The 20,318-nt window shown below is 43.9% G+C and overlaps 1 protein-coding gene across 2 annotated transcripts in view; it reads right to left on the bottom strand.

Moving 5' to 3' along the window:
• ATP6V1H (ATPase H+ transporting V1 subunit H) overlaps positions 1-20,318 on the bottom strand; it is a 196,620-nt gene that overhangs the window by 32,238 nt on the left and 144,064 nt on the right. Inside the window, exon 14 of one of the 2 annotated variants that reach the window (XM_075353271.1) lies at positions 4,080-4,193. In XM_075353271.1, coding sequence (XP_075209386.1) covers positions 4,080-4,193 — 114 coding nt within the window. Of the gene's footprint in view, positions 1-4,075; positions 4,194-20,318 lie in introns of those variants that run through there. The other variant, XM_075353272.1, reaches the window with a different exon arrangement.

Below are 20,318 nucleotides of genomic sequence, written 5' to 3'. Positions count from 1 at the left end.
CTAGTTGGAAGGGGCTCACCCCGGTCATTGACCAGAGACCCCTAATGGGTCGCTCTACTGAGTTCATCTAAGTTAGATTTCATCCGACAATCTAAACTGGAGATCAAAATTAGAGAACAATATAGAATTTTCTAAATGTTAAGGTCATTGTGTTGTCCTATGTGATTATATCTTAACATGAGTAATCTAGCAGTATTTTAAACTTATTTCATAAATTTAATTTATTCTAAAGCACATAATAAAAATGTAAATGAGATAAATAGAACACTGATCAAAATTAGCATTAGCAGCCTAACTTTCCAGTTTGCACTGACTTTGCAAAACTATTGTGCTGTTCCAAAGTGACTGAAAAATTCTGCCAGCAGATTCTCCATATGAAGGCCAAAGGGGTGACCCTATCAGCCATAACAAGAGTAGTTGGTCATTCAAAGTCTGTGATTTCAAGAATATTGCATCTTTACAACATCACAAACTCTCTCAAGTTCCCAAAGAAAGCTGGTCGCCCTCGAAATACAAATGCAAAACAGAGGACAGGATAATGCAGGGGAATCTCCATGGGTAATCGTTTCAACACTGCAGCTTGAATCGCTGGGCAGTTCAGCACTGAACAGGGTAAGGATCTGCCTCATCATACAATGTCACAAGATTGAAGAGCATTTGGACTGAAAGCCCACTCTGCAGTGACCAAATCTCTCATTAGCAGAAAGAATCAAAAGGCTAGACTCACCTTTGGTGAAGAGCATGTTGTGTGGACAGAGGAGAAGTGGTCCACAGTTCATTTTAGTGATTAAAGCAAGTTTAATTTATTTGGGTCTGATGGGAAACATTTTTGTCAACAAACTGGGGAAAGACTAACCCGAAGTGTGTTAAGAAGTCAGTGAAAGGTGGTGGAGGAAGTGTCATGGTTTGAGGAATGTTTTCTGCAGCAGGAGTTGGACCTTTCATACAGCTATATGGCAGAGTGAATGCAAGTGTGTATGAGAACCTTCTTCAACAACACGTGGTTCCTTACTTGCATTCATCACTCAATCTGCCAGCAATTTTTATGCAGGACAATGCAACAAAATGGGTAAAGCAGTTCCTTGAAACAGAAAACATTGAAACAATGAAATGGCCAGCCCAGAGTCCTGATCTAAACCCAATAGAAAACCTCTGGAAAATCCTTGGTGACAAAGTTATGGTTATCTTACCAAAATCAAAATAGTATTGGGATAGTCACAAAACTCAAATTTAACATGTAAACACAAATCCCTTTAAAACATTATCTTTATTTAAATATTTTTTTTAAATATTTATATTTAAATAAAGATAATGTTTTATAGGGATTTGTGTTTACATGGTAAATTTGACAAAGTTATGGCCAAGAAACCCACAACAGCCAAAGAACTGTGGAAGAGAGTGGAAGAGTGGACCAAACTCACACCAGAGCAGTGTGAGAGACTAGTGATGTCCTGTGGCCTCAGATGTGCTGACGTAATTCAAAGCAAAGGCCTGTATACATCCTACTGATTGGTGACTGTTACCTTCAGAAAATGTACTTATAATCTTTGTGCTACAGTCATTGTTCTCTAGTTTTGATCATCACGCTTTGGGCAAAATGAAGGGTTTAATGTTGATAAACTTTGGATCTTTTATAAAACACTGTTCTAGCGGCATGGTGTAGCCCTTACCAAAACACCTTCAAATGTTGATCGATGTAGATTACATTATTTCTGAAAAAAGTGATCATACATTGCTCTCTAATTTTGATCTCCAGTGTATATAAACAGGCTCACAAATGACACCGAGGCATGGCTCCCACTTTCAGTATACATTTGCCAAACTTATTTGCAAGACATAATAAGGCTAAATTGCATTAGCAGGTCCCTAATGACCACAAAGCTTTAATAAAAGCACAAGAGGATGTGTAATTAAAACTAATGGCTTATGTTATCCTTTCATTTTTTTTTTTTATTTCTCGTGCCACATGCAAAAATATACAGTAATGTCATTTGGATGCATAAAGGGAGGTAAACATCATGACTGGAGCTGCCATCAACCAGTAATTACTAAAGCAAAGTGATACATTTAATATTACCCAACAATAGGTAAATAATAAAAGTGAATGTCATCAGACAGACGTGGAAACACAAGATTACCCAAAGCAGGGTTCACGTAGCCGCTCTGCTTCCATCAAACATACATTGTGGAGAACGTCTTCTCTCCAATTTATCAGCATGAAGAAATTATTGACGTTACTCTATTGAAACAGCGGAGCCGAGTGACCAACCTGGGTTTTATACCCACTATGGACCAGTATGGTATCAGAGGAGTGCAGATAGCTGCTTCAGCATTACGGGAGGCTTTACAGGTGCTGTGTCCTCTACACTACACCACATTGTCAGCAGGGAAATTAAAGGGGAAGTTGAGTCCAGATCTAACACCCACCTGCCTCCAGGAGGTTATTCCCCATGTAAAGCTCTAACTTTTCGGAGAGTTTTATTGGATTAGTCAGACATTGAAAAAAATGTGGAGTCATAAAGCGGAGAATCAAAGGCTCTTCCATCTTGGAACCTTTTACACATGGTTTACAATATTTACATATATTGACGATCAAAAGGGTAACAATAGTTTGAACTTCTATATGATTGTCTATAAAATGAAGGTAGTCTCACTTTCAAAGTTGTAATGAATGCGGAGATATGGAACCTGAAAGTCAAAAGTTCAAAACATGGTTACCCTTTTGCTCATTAATGCATTTTGTTTTCATATCTAGGTAGATAGGTTTAATTACTTCTTTTGAATTAACCCTAATAGCTTAGATTTACAAGAGAAATCTTAACTACTTATTAGAGTAAAGTCCTCCAAGCCTTCTAATTTTAGTGGAACCATCCAACCACAATGTAAATTAGGGTCGCCCAAACAATTGGTGTCGGTGGGTGACAAGGATCAAGCCCTGTCCCGAATCCATGCTTTGGCTTCCTCATCCCGGTCTGTTGAATTATGTTGAGCTCCACGTCAGGCTTTACATATGGCGCAGCGTGATCTCAAATGATTATCTGCCTGGGCCAATATAAGGCTCACCAAGACACACGCCTGTGCCTTGGTATTAAGAGTTCAGTGTTGATAGTCCCCAGGTTTCTCTATGCACTTTAACCTGCTCAGCAGCAGTGTGAAGCTACTGCCTACCTGTGGTTTCCAGCATCCCGCCTGCTTACCTGCAGTCTCCTGGACATCTACTGCCCGTTTACGGTTCTCAGCATCCTGACTACCTGTGGTCTCCTGACATCTCCCACCTGCCTGGAGTCTTTGGGCCGTACCTGGTCTACCTATGGTTTCCAGCATCGCGCCTGCCTGCGCTTTACAGTATTTTGGCCACATCTCCTATCTGAGGTTTCCAATCCCTCATACCTCACTGATCTGCTGCACCGATGAAGGTGGCCCATGTGCAGACCTGGACCTTGGGTTTGGAGGATCCACCTTACCTGGTGAGTCTAACGAGTAAATTAAATTCCAACACCCAATCATACTGTTCCCCCAGGAGATATGTGCTGCCAGTGATGTGTAGTGTACAGATTACTTTGCTATCTGTTGCTGGCCATGTGTATGGGCCGAGAGGTGGACAGGAAGAGCCATCTAGAAAGACAGAGGTCGGTTAAATGAGACAGCAGCTATCTGGTCTGTATCGTCACTATAAAAAGGGCCTAACTCAAAGGTGGGTCTGGAGAAAAATATAAGCCAAGACAAAAGTCTTTAAAAAGTCATCCACAAAATGCAAAGCACATAGCAAGATAACCTGAAAATATGCAGGATTTCAAGTCTCTATAAATGGAAGACAATCATGAACATGGCAAGAGGAGAAGAATAAGGCCGGAGAACACATAAGATTTCATTGCTTGAGTCCAGTACAGATTATTGACTTTTCACAAATTTAGAATATTTGATAATCTATTTATCTACTCATTAATGCCAGATAAAAGTCCTTTAATAGTCACTTGTGTGAATAACACGATTTAACCCACAACCATCCTCTTAGCTTTCAAATAAACTAATGTAGCAGAATTACTTTCAGAACCATTTATTCACAAGCAGCAACTTACCAATTATGGACCATCAATTTCTGTACTGCTAACAAAGCATTGTAGCGGACCTGTTGGTCTTCATGATGCATGTGGTTCATTACCAGCTGCTTCCCACCCAACTGCTCAATCACCCTGAAAGATGAAGAAAGACTTGTCATATTGATCGCCAGCACAGTCTGATAGATTTGCCTGAGATGGCAGTAGCTTTTCAGAACTTCATGACTCATGAGTATAAAGCAGGTTCTTCTCATCTTCACATCACATACATTACTAACTGTCCAATAATACATCATGGGTTTGCAGTATTATTTTATGCCTTCATGCCTTCACATGTATAACTCCCTAGTCAGCGCTTCAATACTGGGAGCATAGTGCTGAAAGCTTGTGATGAGCAGCTGACCACTTCTCATCCTCAGCCTCCACCTACGACTCCATCACTAGTCCCACACCGACTCACTGGTAAGCACAAGGAGGGTCTCCTGTTTGGTAAGTAAATATGGAAGACTCTCCAATGTGAAGTATGTCACAACTAATAGACAGGATTTAATAACAGATTTCAACAGAATCGAAGACTTCTGGTTAGTGGAAACATCGAACGCTACAAAGAAAAGGTTCACTGGGCTCAAGTTTAGGTAAAGATACAGAACAAGCAAAATAATTAAAGGAAACCTGTTAGTTTACCAGACAAAACTGCATCCGCGTCTTGAAGAGAACCTGTTACCAGATTTAGCGACTATAAGCTGTGGCCACCACCAGTGAGCTCTTGTATACAGCATGCCAGAATACTGTATATGAGTCCAAGTCACTGTATATAACATAAAAAACACATTTATTAAACTCACCTAGGGGGAAGTCCGGTCCGATGGGTGTCGCTGCTCTCCAGTCTGGTGCCTCCTCTCGGTGGTGATTGAAGTCCTCCTTCTACCCAGCCCACTGTGTATGGCGCGTCCTACGTCATCCACATAGGTCGGCATTGCGGTCCTGCACAGGCGCATTTTGCACTGCGCTGCTGAGGGCAGATCAAAGTAATGTAATGTATGTAATGTAATGTAGTGTACTGAGCACTACAATACTTTGATCTGCCCTAAATAGCGCATATCAAAGTGCGTCTGCACAGGACCTCAATGCCAGCCACGATGACGTAGGATGTGTCATGCACACGGGTCTCAGAAGGAGATTGCCGCAGAGAGGAGGCGCAGGACGGGAGAGCAGCAACACCCATCGGACTGGAGAGCAGCAACATCTATCGAACCGGACTGCCCCCTAGGTAAGTATATTAAAAGCGTTTTTTACGTTCTACAGAGCGGTCTGGGTTCTTATATACAGTATTCTAGAATACTGTATATAAGGGCTCACTGGTGGTGGCAGCAGCTTATAGTTGCTAATTCTGGTGACAGGTTCCCTTTAATAAAATGTCTGATAACAGTAAACACACTCCTGCATATTACACCAAATAGAGCAAATAGGGAATATCAGCAAGCGCTGTATAATGCTTACCAGTGAAGAGTCCTTTGGATGTTGACAATTTTAGGAAGAGTCAAGCAATTCATTCTCCAACCACTGTATGACAGCACCAGTCAGCGGCCAAAGAAATGTCTTTTGAGCCTGGATGAGAGACGTTAGAAAATGGATGGTCCGACTCTTCCCGATATCATCAACACGTAGATGACACTTTGTACACCCTTCTGAATTCAACTTTTCTGCATCTGGAAATGCATAAAGCTGGACAGAGTGCTAATCACAGCACTCAGCAATCCCTTAGGAGTTCCATGCATTTGGAAGAAAGTCAAAACAGGAAAGAAGATGGCTTTTTTAAGATGCAATATTGGGCATCATTAATTAAGTGCAAATTCAAGTGCATATAACAACCTGCAGTTGTGAGGAGCGAAAGTGCAGCACAATGTCTAAAAGTGTACAACAGCGGCCACTAGAGGCCAATCAGCAGAAGAGTGACAGCAGGGCGCAACATGCTGGACTGGAAATCTGCAGAATGGGGCGTGATGGTTCATGTGATGCATATTACAATCACATTACTTGTCTTTTAACAATTGTTTACAATACCTAAATAGACAAATTCATGCAGAAATATATATCATTTTATTAGAGATGCCAACAATGCAAAAAAAGACACACACAGTGTTTGTTGTAAAACCAAAGAAAAAAAAACAGACAGGGCAATGCGATCCATAGAGGGGTCAGAAACCTTCCGATGAAGCTGATGTGAAAAGCGCGTCGAGGTGCAGGGCCGTGTGCTCCCTGGGGTCTGTAGTGCGGTGCCTTGGTGGGTCTTTGTATCCTCTAGGTTATGATTTCAGGGTCCGCCTAAATAGCTGTACGATCTATACATGCGTCTCTATTGTGTGCTTTGCACAGTGGGTTTTTTTACACGTATTTTGTCTGACTCTCACTTGCCTTTTATATAATTGGTTTTGCAGATGTCCCTTCTATGGTGCAGTTATCACTTATAGACTCTCTGATGGCAGGACATTCTACTATTTATTGGGACGGTTGTGTAATTAATAGTAATATCAGGACTATTGTGCAATAACTATTTGGCATTGAATTTTTCTTGCATTTTTATAACTTGAGTACATCCATTATACTTTTTTTGCTGTTATTCATCCATTTCTGACCCCTCTACGGATTGCATTGTCCGGTCTGCTTTTTCTTTGGTTTTACAACACTCTGTCTTTTTGTGAATTGCTGGCGTCTCTAATAAAATTATATATATGTTTGTATGACTATGTCTATTTAGACATTATTTAATATCATATTTAGACATAAGTCAATTATAGGAACGTATGTCGTTTCAGGTGACTTTGGTCAGTGTTTCTATTTAATATGGACCTGGGTATTCAATTCTTCATTGGTTAATTGTTTACAATATTCTGCACTTGAAATCTACAAAGAAAACTGTTAATTGGGCACCTGAAGTGTTCTACTAATGATATGCACATCACTTAAGTTTCTTATAAAGAAATGCATTCTCTCTGTTTACCGCCTTCATTCATCAGTTACACTCTCCACTCATTGTAATATGGAGCTGTGTAGGAGCAGATTTTAATTATTCTGGATGTTATAGAGGTATTCCCATTTCCAAGATCTCCAAGATCCTACCGTATCCCAATATGTAGTAGATAATATTATTAGCAAATACCTCTAATTAGAAATGTAGTATAGTTCTCCTGATATAGCCATGTCTCTTACCTCATGTGCAGGGCATTGCAGAAGCTTATGTATCCAAGGTTACAGCCACACATATAGGAACAGTTATAAAAACCGGAGAACTAGAGTCTCAAAGTGCAACAAAATTTATTACATGCAAGAACACTGGTGAAATATTAATAAAAGAGTTGTTTAAAGTCAATAAAACAGAACAAGAATAGCAGCACATAGAAAATTTTGGTATGAATTCACCCAAGTACAGATTCCTCTTCTCCCTCCCTGAAAAAGCTGGACTTGGGTGCATTCACCCCAAGGCGAAACGTACGTCGGTGGGTGATGGGGGAGTATTTTTTTTTTTTTAACAGAACTGATGCACGAGCCACCTTAGCTAGCACTTGGCACTTTAATATCCTGGTTTTCCATGGGGTTACTATATGGAGGTTGAATATACGGATTATCCGTCTCTTGGAGATCAGTTAAACAACCTCTTGCACCATGCACTTTCTGAGCCTTTGTTTTTGTATTTTTGTATTTCTTTGCCTCATTCTAATGTATACATGATTGTTTACATCCTCATGTCAAACCGTTTCTTATCTGGATAAATACCATCATGCCAAAATTTTCTAGGTGCTGCTATTCTTGTTCTGTTTTATTGACTTTAAACCGCTCTTTTTATTAATATTTCACCAGTGTTTTTGCATGTAATAAATTTTGTTGCACTTTGAGACTCTGGTTCTCCGGTTTTTAGGTGTATTTATGAGTCTGTCCTTATGGTCATGTGACCTTCCCAGGCAATAACCTGCCATTATGTTGAATTTTGCTGTGCGGGGTTTTTCGCTTATAATATAGGAACAGTTAGTAGCTAGTGGCAGTAACCTTGGATACCTACGCTTCAGTAATGCCCTGCACATGATGAAAGAGACATGGCTAGATCAGGAAATCTATACTAATTTTTTTAATTGGAGCTTTGCTAGAATTATTATTATTACCTACTACATATTGGGATAGGATCTTTGAGATGGGAATACCCCTTTAACTTTCTTAGGAAGGTGCATTAAACAACCACAGACCAACAACATGTTTGCGAGGTGGTGGTGGTTTAATGCCCTGTTCACACAGGTTCTGACCAAGCGTCAGGTGCGCTATTACAGATCATGCAATGTTCATGCATTGTTCTCAGCAGTGCCGGTCCCGGTTACACAGGATGAAGTGATGTCAAGAACAATGATCTTTTGGATAAACCAAAAGATCATTTTCACCGGACAAACAAGCATTTTGCTTGTTTGTTGGGTGATCAGTAGCCTGTATTTAGGAATGCTTGTTCACAATAATAGTGCAGTGGAAATGCTCCTTTAAGGTACCGTCACACATAACGAGATCGCTAGCGAGATCGCAGCTGAGTCACGGTTTTTGTGACGCAGTAGCGATCTTGTTATGTGTGACATCTACCAGTGATCAGGCCCTTGCTGTGAGGTTGCCGGTCGTTGCTGAATGTCCTGGACCATTTGCTTCAAAGGCGATGTCCTGCTGGGCAAGACACATCGCTGTGTTTGACACTGTGTGACAGGGTCACAGTGACTGCCGAGATCGTTATACAGGTCGCTACTGCAACCTGTATTGTTCCTGCATCGCTGGTAAGATCTGACTGTGTGACCTCTCACCTGCGACCTCCCAGCGACTTACCAGCGATCCCCATCATGTCGCATCGTTTTCGGGATCGCTGGTAAGTCGTTGTGTGTGACTGGGCCTTCACTCTTGTCTGGATCAAATAGTAAAATAAAGTTTTAGTTTTCTCTCTATCTTTTCTATAAATGTAATGGTAATTGGCTAGTGAGCGGCACGGTGGCTCAGTGGTTAGCACTGCAGTCTTGCAGCGCTGGGGTCCTGGGTTCAAATCCCACTAAGGACACCATTTGCAAGGAGTTTGTATGTTCTCCTCATGTTTGCGTGGGTTTCCTCCGGGTTCTCCGGTTCCTCCCACACTCCAAAGACATACAGATAGGGACTTTAGATTGTTAGCCCCAATGGGGACAGTGTTCCTGATCTATGCAAAGCGCTGCGGAATATGTTAGCGCTATATAAAAATAAAAAGATATTTGATTTAGTGATAGTCATGTGATTCCAGCAGCCTCTGCCGTGTTTGAGGCCATTTGTAGGAGAGTACTTACAAAGGAGGGAGGTAAAGGTAGGTACAAAGTATAATATAACTTAAGTAGATGAGATCTACTGCAGGAATAGCAGAACTTTGAAAGGAAAGTCTTCAAAAATCTACTGCAAATGAAGCTCTACAGATTTGTACATTATTTATCTTGTGCAGTCATTGCGTCACTTTTTTTTTTTTAATACTTTTCCAGTCATACTTAAAAGGGATCTGTTACTAGGCTTTTGCCACCTAATCTGAGAGCAGCATAAAGTAGGGGCAGAAACCCTGATTCCAGCGATGTGTCACTTACTGGGCTGTTTAGTGTAGTTTTGATAAAATCTTAGTTTAAGCAGCAGTAAATTATCATCAGAGCACTACTTGGCATGCTGCAGGTAGTCTAGCATATTCAGGAGCTCTGTATAACTGCTAGGTCTGCAGCAGAAAAAAATATTGATTTTATCAAAATGACAGCAAACAGCCCAGTAAGTGACACACCGCCAGAATCAGTGTCTCTGTCTCTACATTATGCTGCTCTGAGATGGGGGCAGCAAAAACCTGCTGACAGATTCCCTTTAAATTATCAGACTGCAGTGCACTGGGAGAAGTTAAATGACTGTCACAGCATTTTAGTCATGTAATTTTATTAAATATATATATAAGAAAAGTAGAGTTCAACACAATTAGAATGACAACACAAATCCGAGTCCACGATGGCGCCTGCACCTGCATCCATGTTTTCACAGGATTGTGATTAAAGGTTTTTTATTGCTATGGTAAGTTCCACCTATCTTTTCTTTTTTTTTTTTTTTACTCAAATACAAATGAATTAACATGACCATTTCTCTGCTGGGCAGATGAATTTAAACATTTTATAATGGAAATAAATGGGCATCATGGTCAGAAGAATAGAAGGAATAAGGCGAAGAGGAAGACCCGATGGCTTGTTATAATCAACAAATCTAATGATCGTTCTGTGCACATAAATTGTTATTCTCGGCAGCACATGTCCTGTTTATGCAAGATGATGTGCTGCCATAATGATCATTTTTAAGCAAGCTTAAAAGAGGTTTGCCACCAATTTACATTGATGGCCAATGTCTGATCAGCCTTGGTCCGATACCCTGCACCTGCCGATCATATGTTCTCGGCGCCAGTAGCAGCAGAAGGCAGCAGGAAATGCTCAGTTTTGGAGCTGACCCATCTTCTGATGGCGGCCACTGCTGGGTACTGCTCATCCGCTTCCTATTGATCTCAATGGGAGGCGGATGTGCAATTCCCGGCCGTGGCTGCTATCAGTCGACAGGGTAGCTCCAGAACGGATCGTTTCTTGCTGCCTGCTACTCTCGTCAGGACCAAGAACAGCTGATTAGCGGGAGTGCTGGGTGTCGGACATTGATGGCCTATGCGGATGATAGGCCATCAATGTAAAAGGAGTAGACAACCTCTTTAAAGGCCATGTGCGCATGCTGCGGATTTACCAGCAGAATTGCCTCGGATTTCGCTGCAAAAATTGTTTACAACATTTCTGCAGTCATTCTCCAGCAAAACCAAAAGGTGATTAAAAAAAAGCTGTGCGCACACTGCGTTTCTTTGTCCCTGCGGATTTACCCGCTGTGGAATTAATGTTAATGTCACTTCTTTTCTGCAGATCACTGCGGTTTTGCCATTAATTACTGGTAAAAAGCCGCAGGACCCAACCTGCAGCAAAACCGCAGAAATTCCACACCAAAACCACACCAAAATGCGGCAAAACCGCATGCGGATTTCGTTGCGTTTTTTTTACCGCAGGCACGGGATTCTTTCACAGGGTCCGTTTTTTCCTTAAGAAAAAGTCATTTTCTAGTGCACACATAGCCTAGAAAGCCATGTTCCCACAATGAGCTTCTGGGGAGTTTTTGCTGCTTCAGCGCTTCTGCAGCATTTCTAGTCGTATTATGTAAAAAACAAATTGAGTTTCTTATTGATTTTATTTTAGTTCAAATTAAGTTTTATTATAATTTTGCACAAAAAGTAACATCAACATTGCAAATTAATTTATCAGTATATGGATTAATCACATTGAGAAGGCATGTAATTACAAAAAGATAAGTCTAATTTATATCCCAACAGTTAACATAAAATAAACATCTCCTCCGTGGAAGCTCAGGAGGTTTTAAGATGGCGAGTAGGTTAGAAAAATCTGAGTAAGAAAAGGAGTAGGAAGGGGAGAATTAAACAGGGACTTGAGAGGAAGGAACAAGAAGGATCACAGATTAAGCAAGTGGGAACAAACATAAGGGAAGTCCGAGGGAAAAAAAATGTCATCCAGCCTGCGCGAGCCCCCCCCCCCCCCCGCCCCTCCCAAACAGGGATGGACCAGTTCCTGCTCATCTTAGTCCCCCTCGGCTAGCCATGAGTCTCTATCAGGCGAATCCCTGAACAAGATCCACAGGGTCCATAGGTCTAGGACGCTCACTGATGTTTCCGTGGTCTGTCCGATCAGTTACTCCAATCTAAACATGTCATTCAATTCTGTGATCAAGTCCAACCTAGAAGGGGTCTGTGTCTGTTTCCAGAATCTAGGTATGAGTCTTCTCGCCACCGCTAGGACGTGTCGAAGGAGACTTTTTTTGAATCTAGAGATCAAAAAGTTGCAGAGCGATAAAAGCGCGAGCTCTGGGGAGGCATTGACTCTGCGCGTTGAAAGCCGGTTAATGAGATCAAATGCTGCCAACCAGAAGCCTCTAATAATTTCACATGACCACCATATATGCATGTATGAGCCTCTGTCTCGTAAGCATCTCCAACAGGTGTCCAGAGTCGTTGGGAACATCGCATGGACAGCAGTGGGACAACGGTACCATCTATATAGTATCTTGTACCCCCTCTCCTGTGTCAACGCGCTGAGTGAAGATTTCTGTGTAAAGAGCAAAATTTTTGCTCTATCTTCTGTAGTCAGGGATCTGCCCAAATCGACCTCCCATCTAGAGAAGAAGGTGGGTGGGTCTACTGACGCAATTCTACTTTCCATAAAAGTTTTGTAGAGCAGCGATACAGTATGTTCTAGAGGGTCCCTCACCTTGCAGAGCAACTGGAAGGGCAACAATGATCTAAAAATGTTTCCCTGTGGATGGAGAGAGCTAATATAGCTCCGTAGTTGTCTGTGAAAAAACCATGCTTCGGGGGGGTGGCCTGGGAGTTCTGAAATAGGTCACTGACAGGTATAATAGTAGTTGGAGAACTAAAATCTGATATAGTCGGATGATCTGCTCTATGTTTGTGTAGGAATTTAGTTCTATTAATCCCCGCTGAAAAGAGTGGGTTGTCATAGATAGGTATGAGGGGATTAGGGGTTGAGAAGAGGCGCAAGAGCCTTGATCCTTGTCTGACAAAGCAAGCTAGGTTTCTTATAAAAAAAGAAGGCATGATACTTAAAGGTATCATCACACTAAACGACGCTCCAGCGATCCCACCTGAGCTGAGCTGGAGCTGTCACACAGGCAGATCTCACCAGCAATCAGTGACCAGCCCCCAGCCAGCAGTGACGCGTGGAAGCATGCTGCGCTTGGTAACTAAGGTAAATATCGGGTAACCAACCCGATATTTACCTTGGTTACCAGCGCACACCGCTTAGCGCTGGCTCCCTGCACTCCTAGCCACAGTACCCATCGGGTTAATTACCCGATGTGTACTCCGGCTACGTGTGCAGAGAGCAGGAGCCGGCACTGACAGCTGAGAGCGGCGGACGCTGGTAACGAAGGTAAATATCGGGTAACCAAGGTAAGGGCTTCTTGGTTACCCAATATTTACATTGGTTACCAACGTTTGCAGAAGCCGGCTCCTGCTGCCTGCACATTTAGTTGTTGCTCTGTCGCTGTCACACACAGCGATGTGTGCTTCACAGCGGGAGAGTAACAACTAAAAAATGGCCCAGGACATTCAGCAACAACCAATGACCTCACAGCAGGGGCCAGGTTGTTGCTGGATGTCACACACAGCGACATCACTAGCAACATCGCTGCTAAGTCACAAAAGTCGTGCCTCAGCAGCGATGTTGCTTAGTGTGATGTGGCCTTAAGGCCAAAGGGGTATGGGTAGACCAGATGAAAACCAGAGGGCTACAACCAGGCGTGTCGTGTTCAATGTCTACCCATCTGTTCCCACCCCTGTGGTGATATAGGTCGAGTATGCATGTATCTAGGGAAGCCATACTGTACAGGCGAAAGTCTGGGACTCCCAATCCCCCAATTTTCCTAGGACTACTACCGCGTTTCCCCGAAAATAAGACATCCCCCGAAAATAAGACATCCCAGGAGTTTTCAGGGAAGCTTTAATATAAGACATCCCCTGAAAATAAGACATAGCTGCGGTCAATAATGAAGTGTCATGCAGCGGTGAAAGAGTTAAAGACACTGCAGTACACTTCATTATAGGCAGCGGGCACCCCCAGAAGAGAGAAGACAGAAGAAAGAAGACCCCCGATCATACTTACCAGAAGCCGACCGGAAGCAGGTGAGCACATCAAGGTACTGCAGTGGCGGAACACACACACCCCTCAAACACACATCAGATCACACACACTCACAACATCCGGCGATATCGCTTGCTTCTCGGCAGCGATACTGTGCATGCAGTGACCTTCCAGGACCTGCCGGAGGATCACATGGCCGGAATCATGTGGTATCTCCGGATGTTGTGAGTGTGTGAGCGCGTATGTGCGATATCGTCAGTGTGTGTGAGTGTATGCGATCGGATGTGTGCGTGTATGCCGTCTGATGTGTGAGAGTGTGTGTGTGTGTGAGTGTATCCGATCGGATCTGTGAGTGTCGGCAGAGGAGCACGGCGTGCAGCACAGCTGCTGGGGCCGCCCACCGGAGGGCACAGGGAGAAGTAGGGTGTGTGTGTGTGAGTGTATGCGATCAGATGTGTGCGTGTATACTGTCTCATGTGTAACTGTGTGTGAACGTAAGCGATCGGATCTGTGAGTGTCGGCAGGAGGCAGAGGAGCACGGCGTGCAGCACAGCTGCTGGGGCCGCCCACCGGAGGGCACAGGGAGAAGTAGGGTGTGTGTGTGTGAGTGTATGCGATCAGATGTGTGCGTGTATACTGTCTCATGTGTAACTGTGTGTGAACGTAAGCGATCGGATCTGTGAGTGTCGGCAGGAGGCAGAGGAGCACGGCGTGCAGCACAGCTGCTGGGATCGTGGGGTGGGTGGGAAGAAGTGGGGTGGGTGTGTGTTTGTTTGTGAGTGAGTGTGATCTGATGTGTGTGTGTGTGTGTGTGTGTGTGTGTGTGTGTGTGTGTGTGTGTGTGTGAGAGATCTGATGTCAGCCAGACGCAGGGGAGCACAGCTGCAGGGAGATCACAGGGAGAAGTGTGTGTGTGTGTGTGTGTGTGTGTGTGTGATCTGATGTCAGCCAGACGCAGGGGAGGCGTGCAGCGTACCTGATGGGAGATCATAGAAGGATCTGGGAGCCATACAGACGCCCTGGGCTGGTAAGTATGACGATCCTGGGATGGGGGGCGGTCTGCTTTTTGTGGGGGGTAAACTTACCCCCAACCATGTCTCCTCGAGAATAAGACACCCCCTGAAAATAAGACATAGTGCTTTTTTAAGGGCAAAAAGAATATAAGACAGTGTCTTATTTTCGGGGAAACAGGGTAAGTAACTGGAAGGATAGCCTGGGCCGCTTGGATGCCCAGATAAACTTATTAATTGCTTTCTTGAGGCGGGAAAAGAAGGATGCTGGGAGCCAGACGGGGAGGCTTTGGAAAAAATATAGCAGTCGTGGCAACAAGTCCTTCTTAACCGCACTCATCCTACCAAACCAAGACAGGTGTAGCTTGTTCCATTGCTCAAGATCTCGCTCTGTTAACCGCAGGACAGGAACATAATTTTGAGCAAATAAACTTGTGACGTCAGCCGATATTTTGACTCCTAGATATGTGAGGGGCACTGATTGCCATTTGAAAGGGAAAGTTGACTGCAAATGGGTGACTAGAGGTCCGGGCAAATTGACATTTAGTATCTCCGATTTGTGCGAATTTATTTTAAAGTTACTTAGGTGGCCGTATTTGCAAAATTCTGACAATGTTGGGGAGGCTAGTTATAGGGGATGTAATGTATAAAAGTAGATCATCTGCGAATAAGGAAAGTTTATGTTCTGCGGTCTTAAGAGGAAAGCCCTTAATGGAGGGGTTACGTCTTATAGCCTCTGCCAAAAATTCCATACAAATAACATAAAGCAGGCGTGAGAGAGGACACCCCTGCCTCGTGCCATTTCCAATTTGGAAAGGGGGTGACAAAGAGCCGTTAACTCTTACTTGGGCTGTGGGGGAGGAGTAGAGTGCGGAAATTCTGTTTATCATGGCCTCCTGGAGGCCTAGAGATTTTATTTTAACTTGCGTTTTTTACTTCAGTTTTTGTCTCTTCTTATTTCATGTGTCAGATAAAGCTGCTTTGTATTTGATACTTGCTGGTATTTGCATTTTTTATGCTTTTCCACTATGGAAACACATTAAGATTGCGTGTGCGTTTTTTACCTGCAGATTTTCTTTATCTAATGCAAGTCTAAGGGGAAAACCTGCACAGAAAACTCCGCAGTTCAGTTTACATGGAGTAAAAGTAAAGGCAAGAGATTTCAAGAAATTCCATACACTTTTCTGGAACTGTAAAACGCTGCGTTTTTAATGCAGAGCAAATACTCAGCATCAAAAACTCATCATGTGTCCACGGTCTAAAAATTATTATAAGAGGTAAATGAGCGTTTTGCTGGGTGATTGATGGCCTGTTCAGATAGGCTGAGGTTAGTGACGCAAGAGTGCTTAGGTACGCTCGGTCATGATTACCGGCCTGTCTAAATGGCCCCTTCGATATCACTTGTGTATGTGCAGGATATTTTACGATTATATGCCTAAACACTTTGTACATTATAAAAAAAATAAAAAATGTGCATCTTTTTGTAAACAGGATAATAAACATAAAATAGACAAGGATAGCCAATCTCTCTCGCCTGCCATAATTTAGATAGCGTTTCCATTAAGAATGGAAAAAAAGCAGCCTTCCATTTGTGCACAGCAGCGCTCCCCGTGAGAATCACTGCATGTTATCCGCTACGGGCTATTCTTAATGCAAATCGCAAGCTGCTAATGTAAGGGGGGCCAGCATCCAGAAGCACAAATGTGGATTATGTTTACTTCACCTTCACTGAGAAGCACATTATCTGCAACAATCTCCTACACCGAGAGCAACAGCTTATAAAAGAAAAAATCATTAATGCAAAACAGCTTCTGCTAGAACAATAAATGTCAGAATTCGCTTATTTAAAACAATTTAATAATATTAAAATAAAAAAGGGCTTCTTTTATCAAGACAAATTCCCATTCTTATCTATCGACTGTGGTTGTTACTGCAGCTCAGCCCTATCCAGCAGTGCACATGTTCTCAGGAACACATAGCTCCTCTGCAGGTTGGGGGAGGTCGTCTACTGATGACTGACAGGTCAGCCCAGTAGATTGGCAGAGCCGCTGGTCTGAATTGTGCTGCCAGTCTGCAGAGGTGGCTGGTAAGCTGAGCAATAAGCAATAAACTATAAAAGGAAAAGTCCCTTTGTTTTTGAGGTTGGAGAAATCTTTTTTCATACAACTCCTTTAAAGTGAACCTGTCAGGTCCAATATGCAGCCAGTACCACGAGCAGTTCTGGGTGCATATTGCTAATCCCTGCCTAACCGTCCCTGAATACACTAGCATAGATAAAGAGATGTTTCGAAAAAGTATTTCTAAAGATCCCATATAATATGCTAATGAGGCCAGTGACTAGTTGCAAGGGTGTTACTTCCCTTGGCTAGTCGGCCCCCTTAGCATGTAAGCACGCCCCTGTGGGCATGCTAATATGCTACTGAGCATCAGAGGATGGTAGCTCTCACTACTCTGCTGCCATCGCGTCCAACACTGGCCTTCGGCTCAGTGCGCATTATCCCGAACTTTCGATCATGCGCACTACATGAGTTGAAGCCAGGACGCATACACCCAGCTTCATAGAGCGCATGACTGAAAGTCTGGGATCATGTGCACTGAGTTGAAACCCACAAGTCTGACATAATGGCCGCAGAGAGGTGAGCACAACCATCCTCTGACACTGCACATTCATTATGTTAGCACGCCCACAGGGGCGTACTTACATAGTAAGGGGGCGGACTAGCCAAGAGAAGTAACGCCCTTGTGACTAGTCGCTAGCCTCATTAGCATATCATATGGGATCTTTAGAAATACGATTTCTAAAGATCTCTTTATCTATGTTACTAAGGGCTAGGATGGTTAGGCAGGGATTAGCAATATGCACCCAGAACTGCTCATGGTTTCCATTAAAAGATGAAGTACCTAAGTGGGAGCTGCGTTATTTTTTTTCCTTTTTTCAATTGGTTTAAACTTTTATCAGGCAACACTTTACTTAACAGTTTGAATCATATTTGTCGTGTGCTCTACACTGAGTACTTATGTTGCAGTTTCCATCTAAATCTCCAAATGATGCGATTCAGATGAAACTCATAAAGGATTCATTCACTATAATGAGGCAGCAGAGTTACTCTAAACTCCATCTGGACTCTGTTCAGTGGTGTACTTCTTTTCAGATGTGCACAGAACTGTGGTCGACTGCGCTTTTATGCACACTGAGAGATCATTGGACAGACAGAGTCCAAAGTGGCTCCCTCTGCCTCATAACAATGAATCTTTCATTGAGGTTCCCTTTGAATCCCATATTTTAAAGATTTACACGGATACCACGATTTAAGTGCTCAGTGTAGAGCGCAGGATAAATGTGAACTGAGCCTTAAGGCCCTGTCACACGCAGAGATAAATCTGCGGCAGATCTGTGGTTGCAGTGAAGTTGTGGACAATCAGTGCCAGGTTTGTGGCTGTGTACAAATGGAACAACATGTCCATGGAGTTCACTGCAACCACAGATCTGCCAAAGATTTATCTCTGCGTGTGACAGGGCCATTAGGCTATGTGCCCACAGTGCTTTTTTTTCAGCACAAAAAAAGCTGCTTTTTTCTGTGCTTCTTTTCATGCTTTTTTTCATGCTTCTTTTCATGCTTTTTTTCCATGCTTCTTTTCATGCTTTTTTTCATGCTTTAATGCTTTTTTTCATGCTTTTTTTCATGCTTCTTTTCATGCTTTTTTTGTTACTATTGAATGCTTGTTTCAGCTCATTAAAGTTGGGTATGAAAAAAAGGTGTTCTGATATCATTTCCTTCTTCAACCCATTTTCGTCAATCTCCTTTTTGGAATAAAAGTGACAGGAAAATGATGATCCATTAGATCGTTTACCGGCGCCGGTATTCACCAGCTCATGCAGGTGAATAGCGGCGCCGGGAATCAGGTACTCAGAGATCACTGTTGCTATAGTAACTCGCTCATTAGGTTACTATGGCAACGGTGGCAGCGGTGATGTCACCGCTTACCAACCCGCAGTCTCTGCTCACTCATTGAGTGATTAGACAGCACGAGGAGCAGAAGCGTTCTTACTCCCCCGTGCTTTCTGATGTAGCAGAACTACATCGGTGACAGAAGACCAGGATCGAGGAGGGGTGAGAGGGAGTAATAAAGATGGAGTCCCTTAGGCTACTTTCACACATCCGGTTTGAGCTGTGCGGCTCAATCCGGCTGTGAAACCTATGCAACGGATGCGGCGAAAACACCGCATCCTTTGCATAAGTTTTTACATGCGGCCGGTCCGTTTTTTTCCGGTTGCGGCACGCTACTGAGCATGCGCAGTGGAGGAAACCGCATGCGGCGGCCAGAAGCGTTTTTTTCCGCATCGCGCCGCATCCGGCGTCCATAGGCATGCATTGAAAAATGCGCCGCAGCGACCGGATGCGGCGCGATGCGTTTTTTTTTGCCGGAGCAAAAAACGTTGCAGGCAACGTTCCATCCGGCCGCGGCATCGGCTAAATCTGCCACATGCGGCAAAAACCGGACCGAACGCAGGCCCATGCGGCACAATATGGCACTAATGTAAGTCTATGCAAAAAAAACCGCAACCGGCGGCAAAAAAAACGGTTGCGGTTTTTCTGCAGAGCGCCGTATTGTGCCGCAGAGCAAAAACCGGATGTGTGAAAGTAGCCTAACTGTGTCTGTGTATTTATTTCTAATAAAGTATTTTTCCCTGCCGCCCATGACAGCACCACATGAGAGATAGGTTCCGCCCACATCAGGACAGGAAACCCACTGATAAAAAGGCGGTACCTCTCCTCCACATCAGTTTGGTTTCCTGTCCTGGTATGGACAACCCATTGCTGTCCCAGGTCCGACCCGGTGTGGAAGCCTGGTACTTACCTGAAGCCGGTGCTCGGGCCTGGCTGCACCCCCCCTCGGTCTCAGACCTCTGCGGCGGTGAGGCGTGGGCCTGGAGCGGGAGCTCGGCCCGGCGTCGCTCCAGGGATGTGCGCACTCACGGCGGCCGCTGGAAGGCTTGTCCCTGCTGGGCAGCACGCTGGAGTGAAGCTGGACGCTCCGGCCGGAAGTGACGCGATTCCATGTTGACGTGCGCAATGCGACCAGGAAGTGACTGGTGTGCGCATGCGCACTAGGATCCAAGATGGCGGCGCCCTTGTAACGAGGGATCTCTGTTTCAAATATGACCGGCGCTTGGGACTGGTGAGTTTTTTCTCCTCCATTGTTACCATTATGGCAGGAGATTCACCCCGCAGCAAGGAGCAGCGCAAGGAGTCGCCACAGCGTGGCTCGGAACGCGGCTCTGCGGATCGTTCCCGGAAGGCTGTATCCAGTCCGGGCAGCGTTAGGTCGGTGGGTCCCAAGAGGTCCAAGGGAGATAAGAATCCGCCTCCTGATCCGGTATTGCCAGGAGTTGTGGGGGTGAGTGGACTTCGTGGTCTTCCATGTTTCTAAGTCCCCGTTTCCGTGTCCCCTCTCGTTAGGTACCGAAAAAATGTGCCTCCAAGCAG

The sequence above is a fragment of the Anomaloglossus baeobatrachus genome, chromosome 6, assembly GCF_048569485.1.
Source record: "Anomaloglossus baeobatrachus isolate aAnoBae1 chromosome 6, aAnoBae1.hap1, whole genome shotgun sequence".
In the NCBI taxonomy this organism is placed as follows: Eukaryota; Metazoa; Chordata; class Amphibia; order Anura; family Aromobatidae; genus Anomaloglossus; species Anomaloglossus baeobatrachus.
The sequence above is the reverse complement of the archived record's forward strand: the minus strand, read 5'-3'. Positions and strand labels throughout refer to the sequence as shown.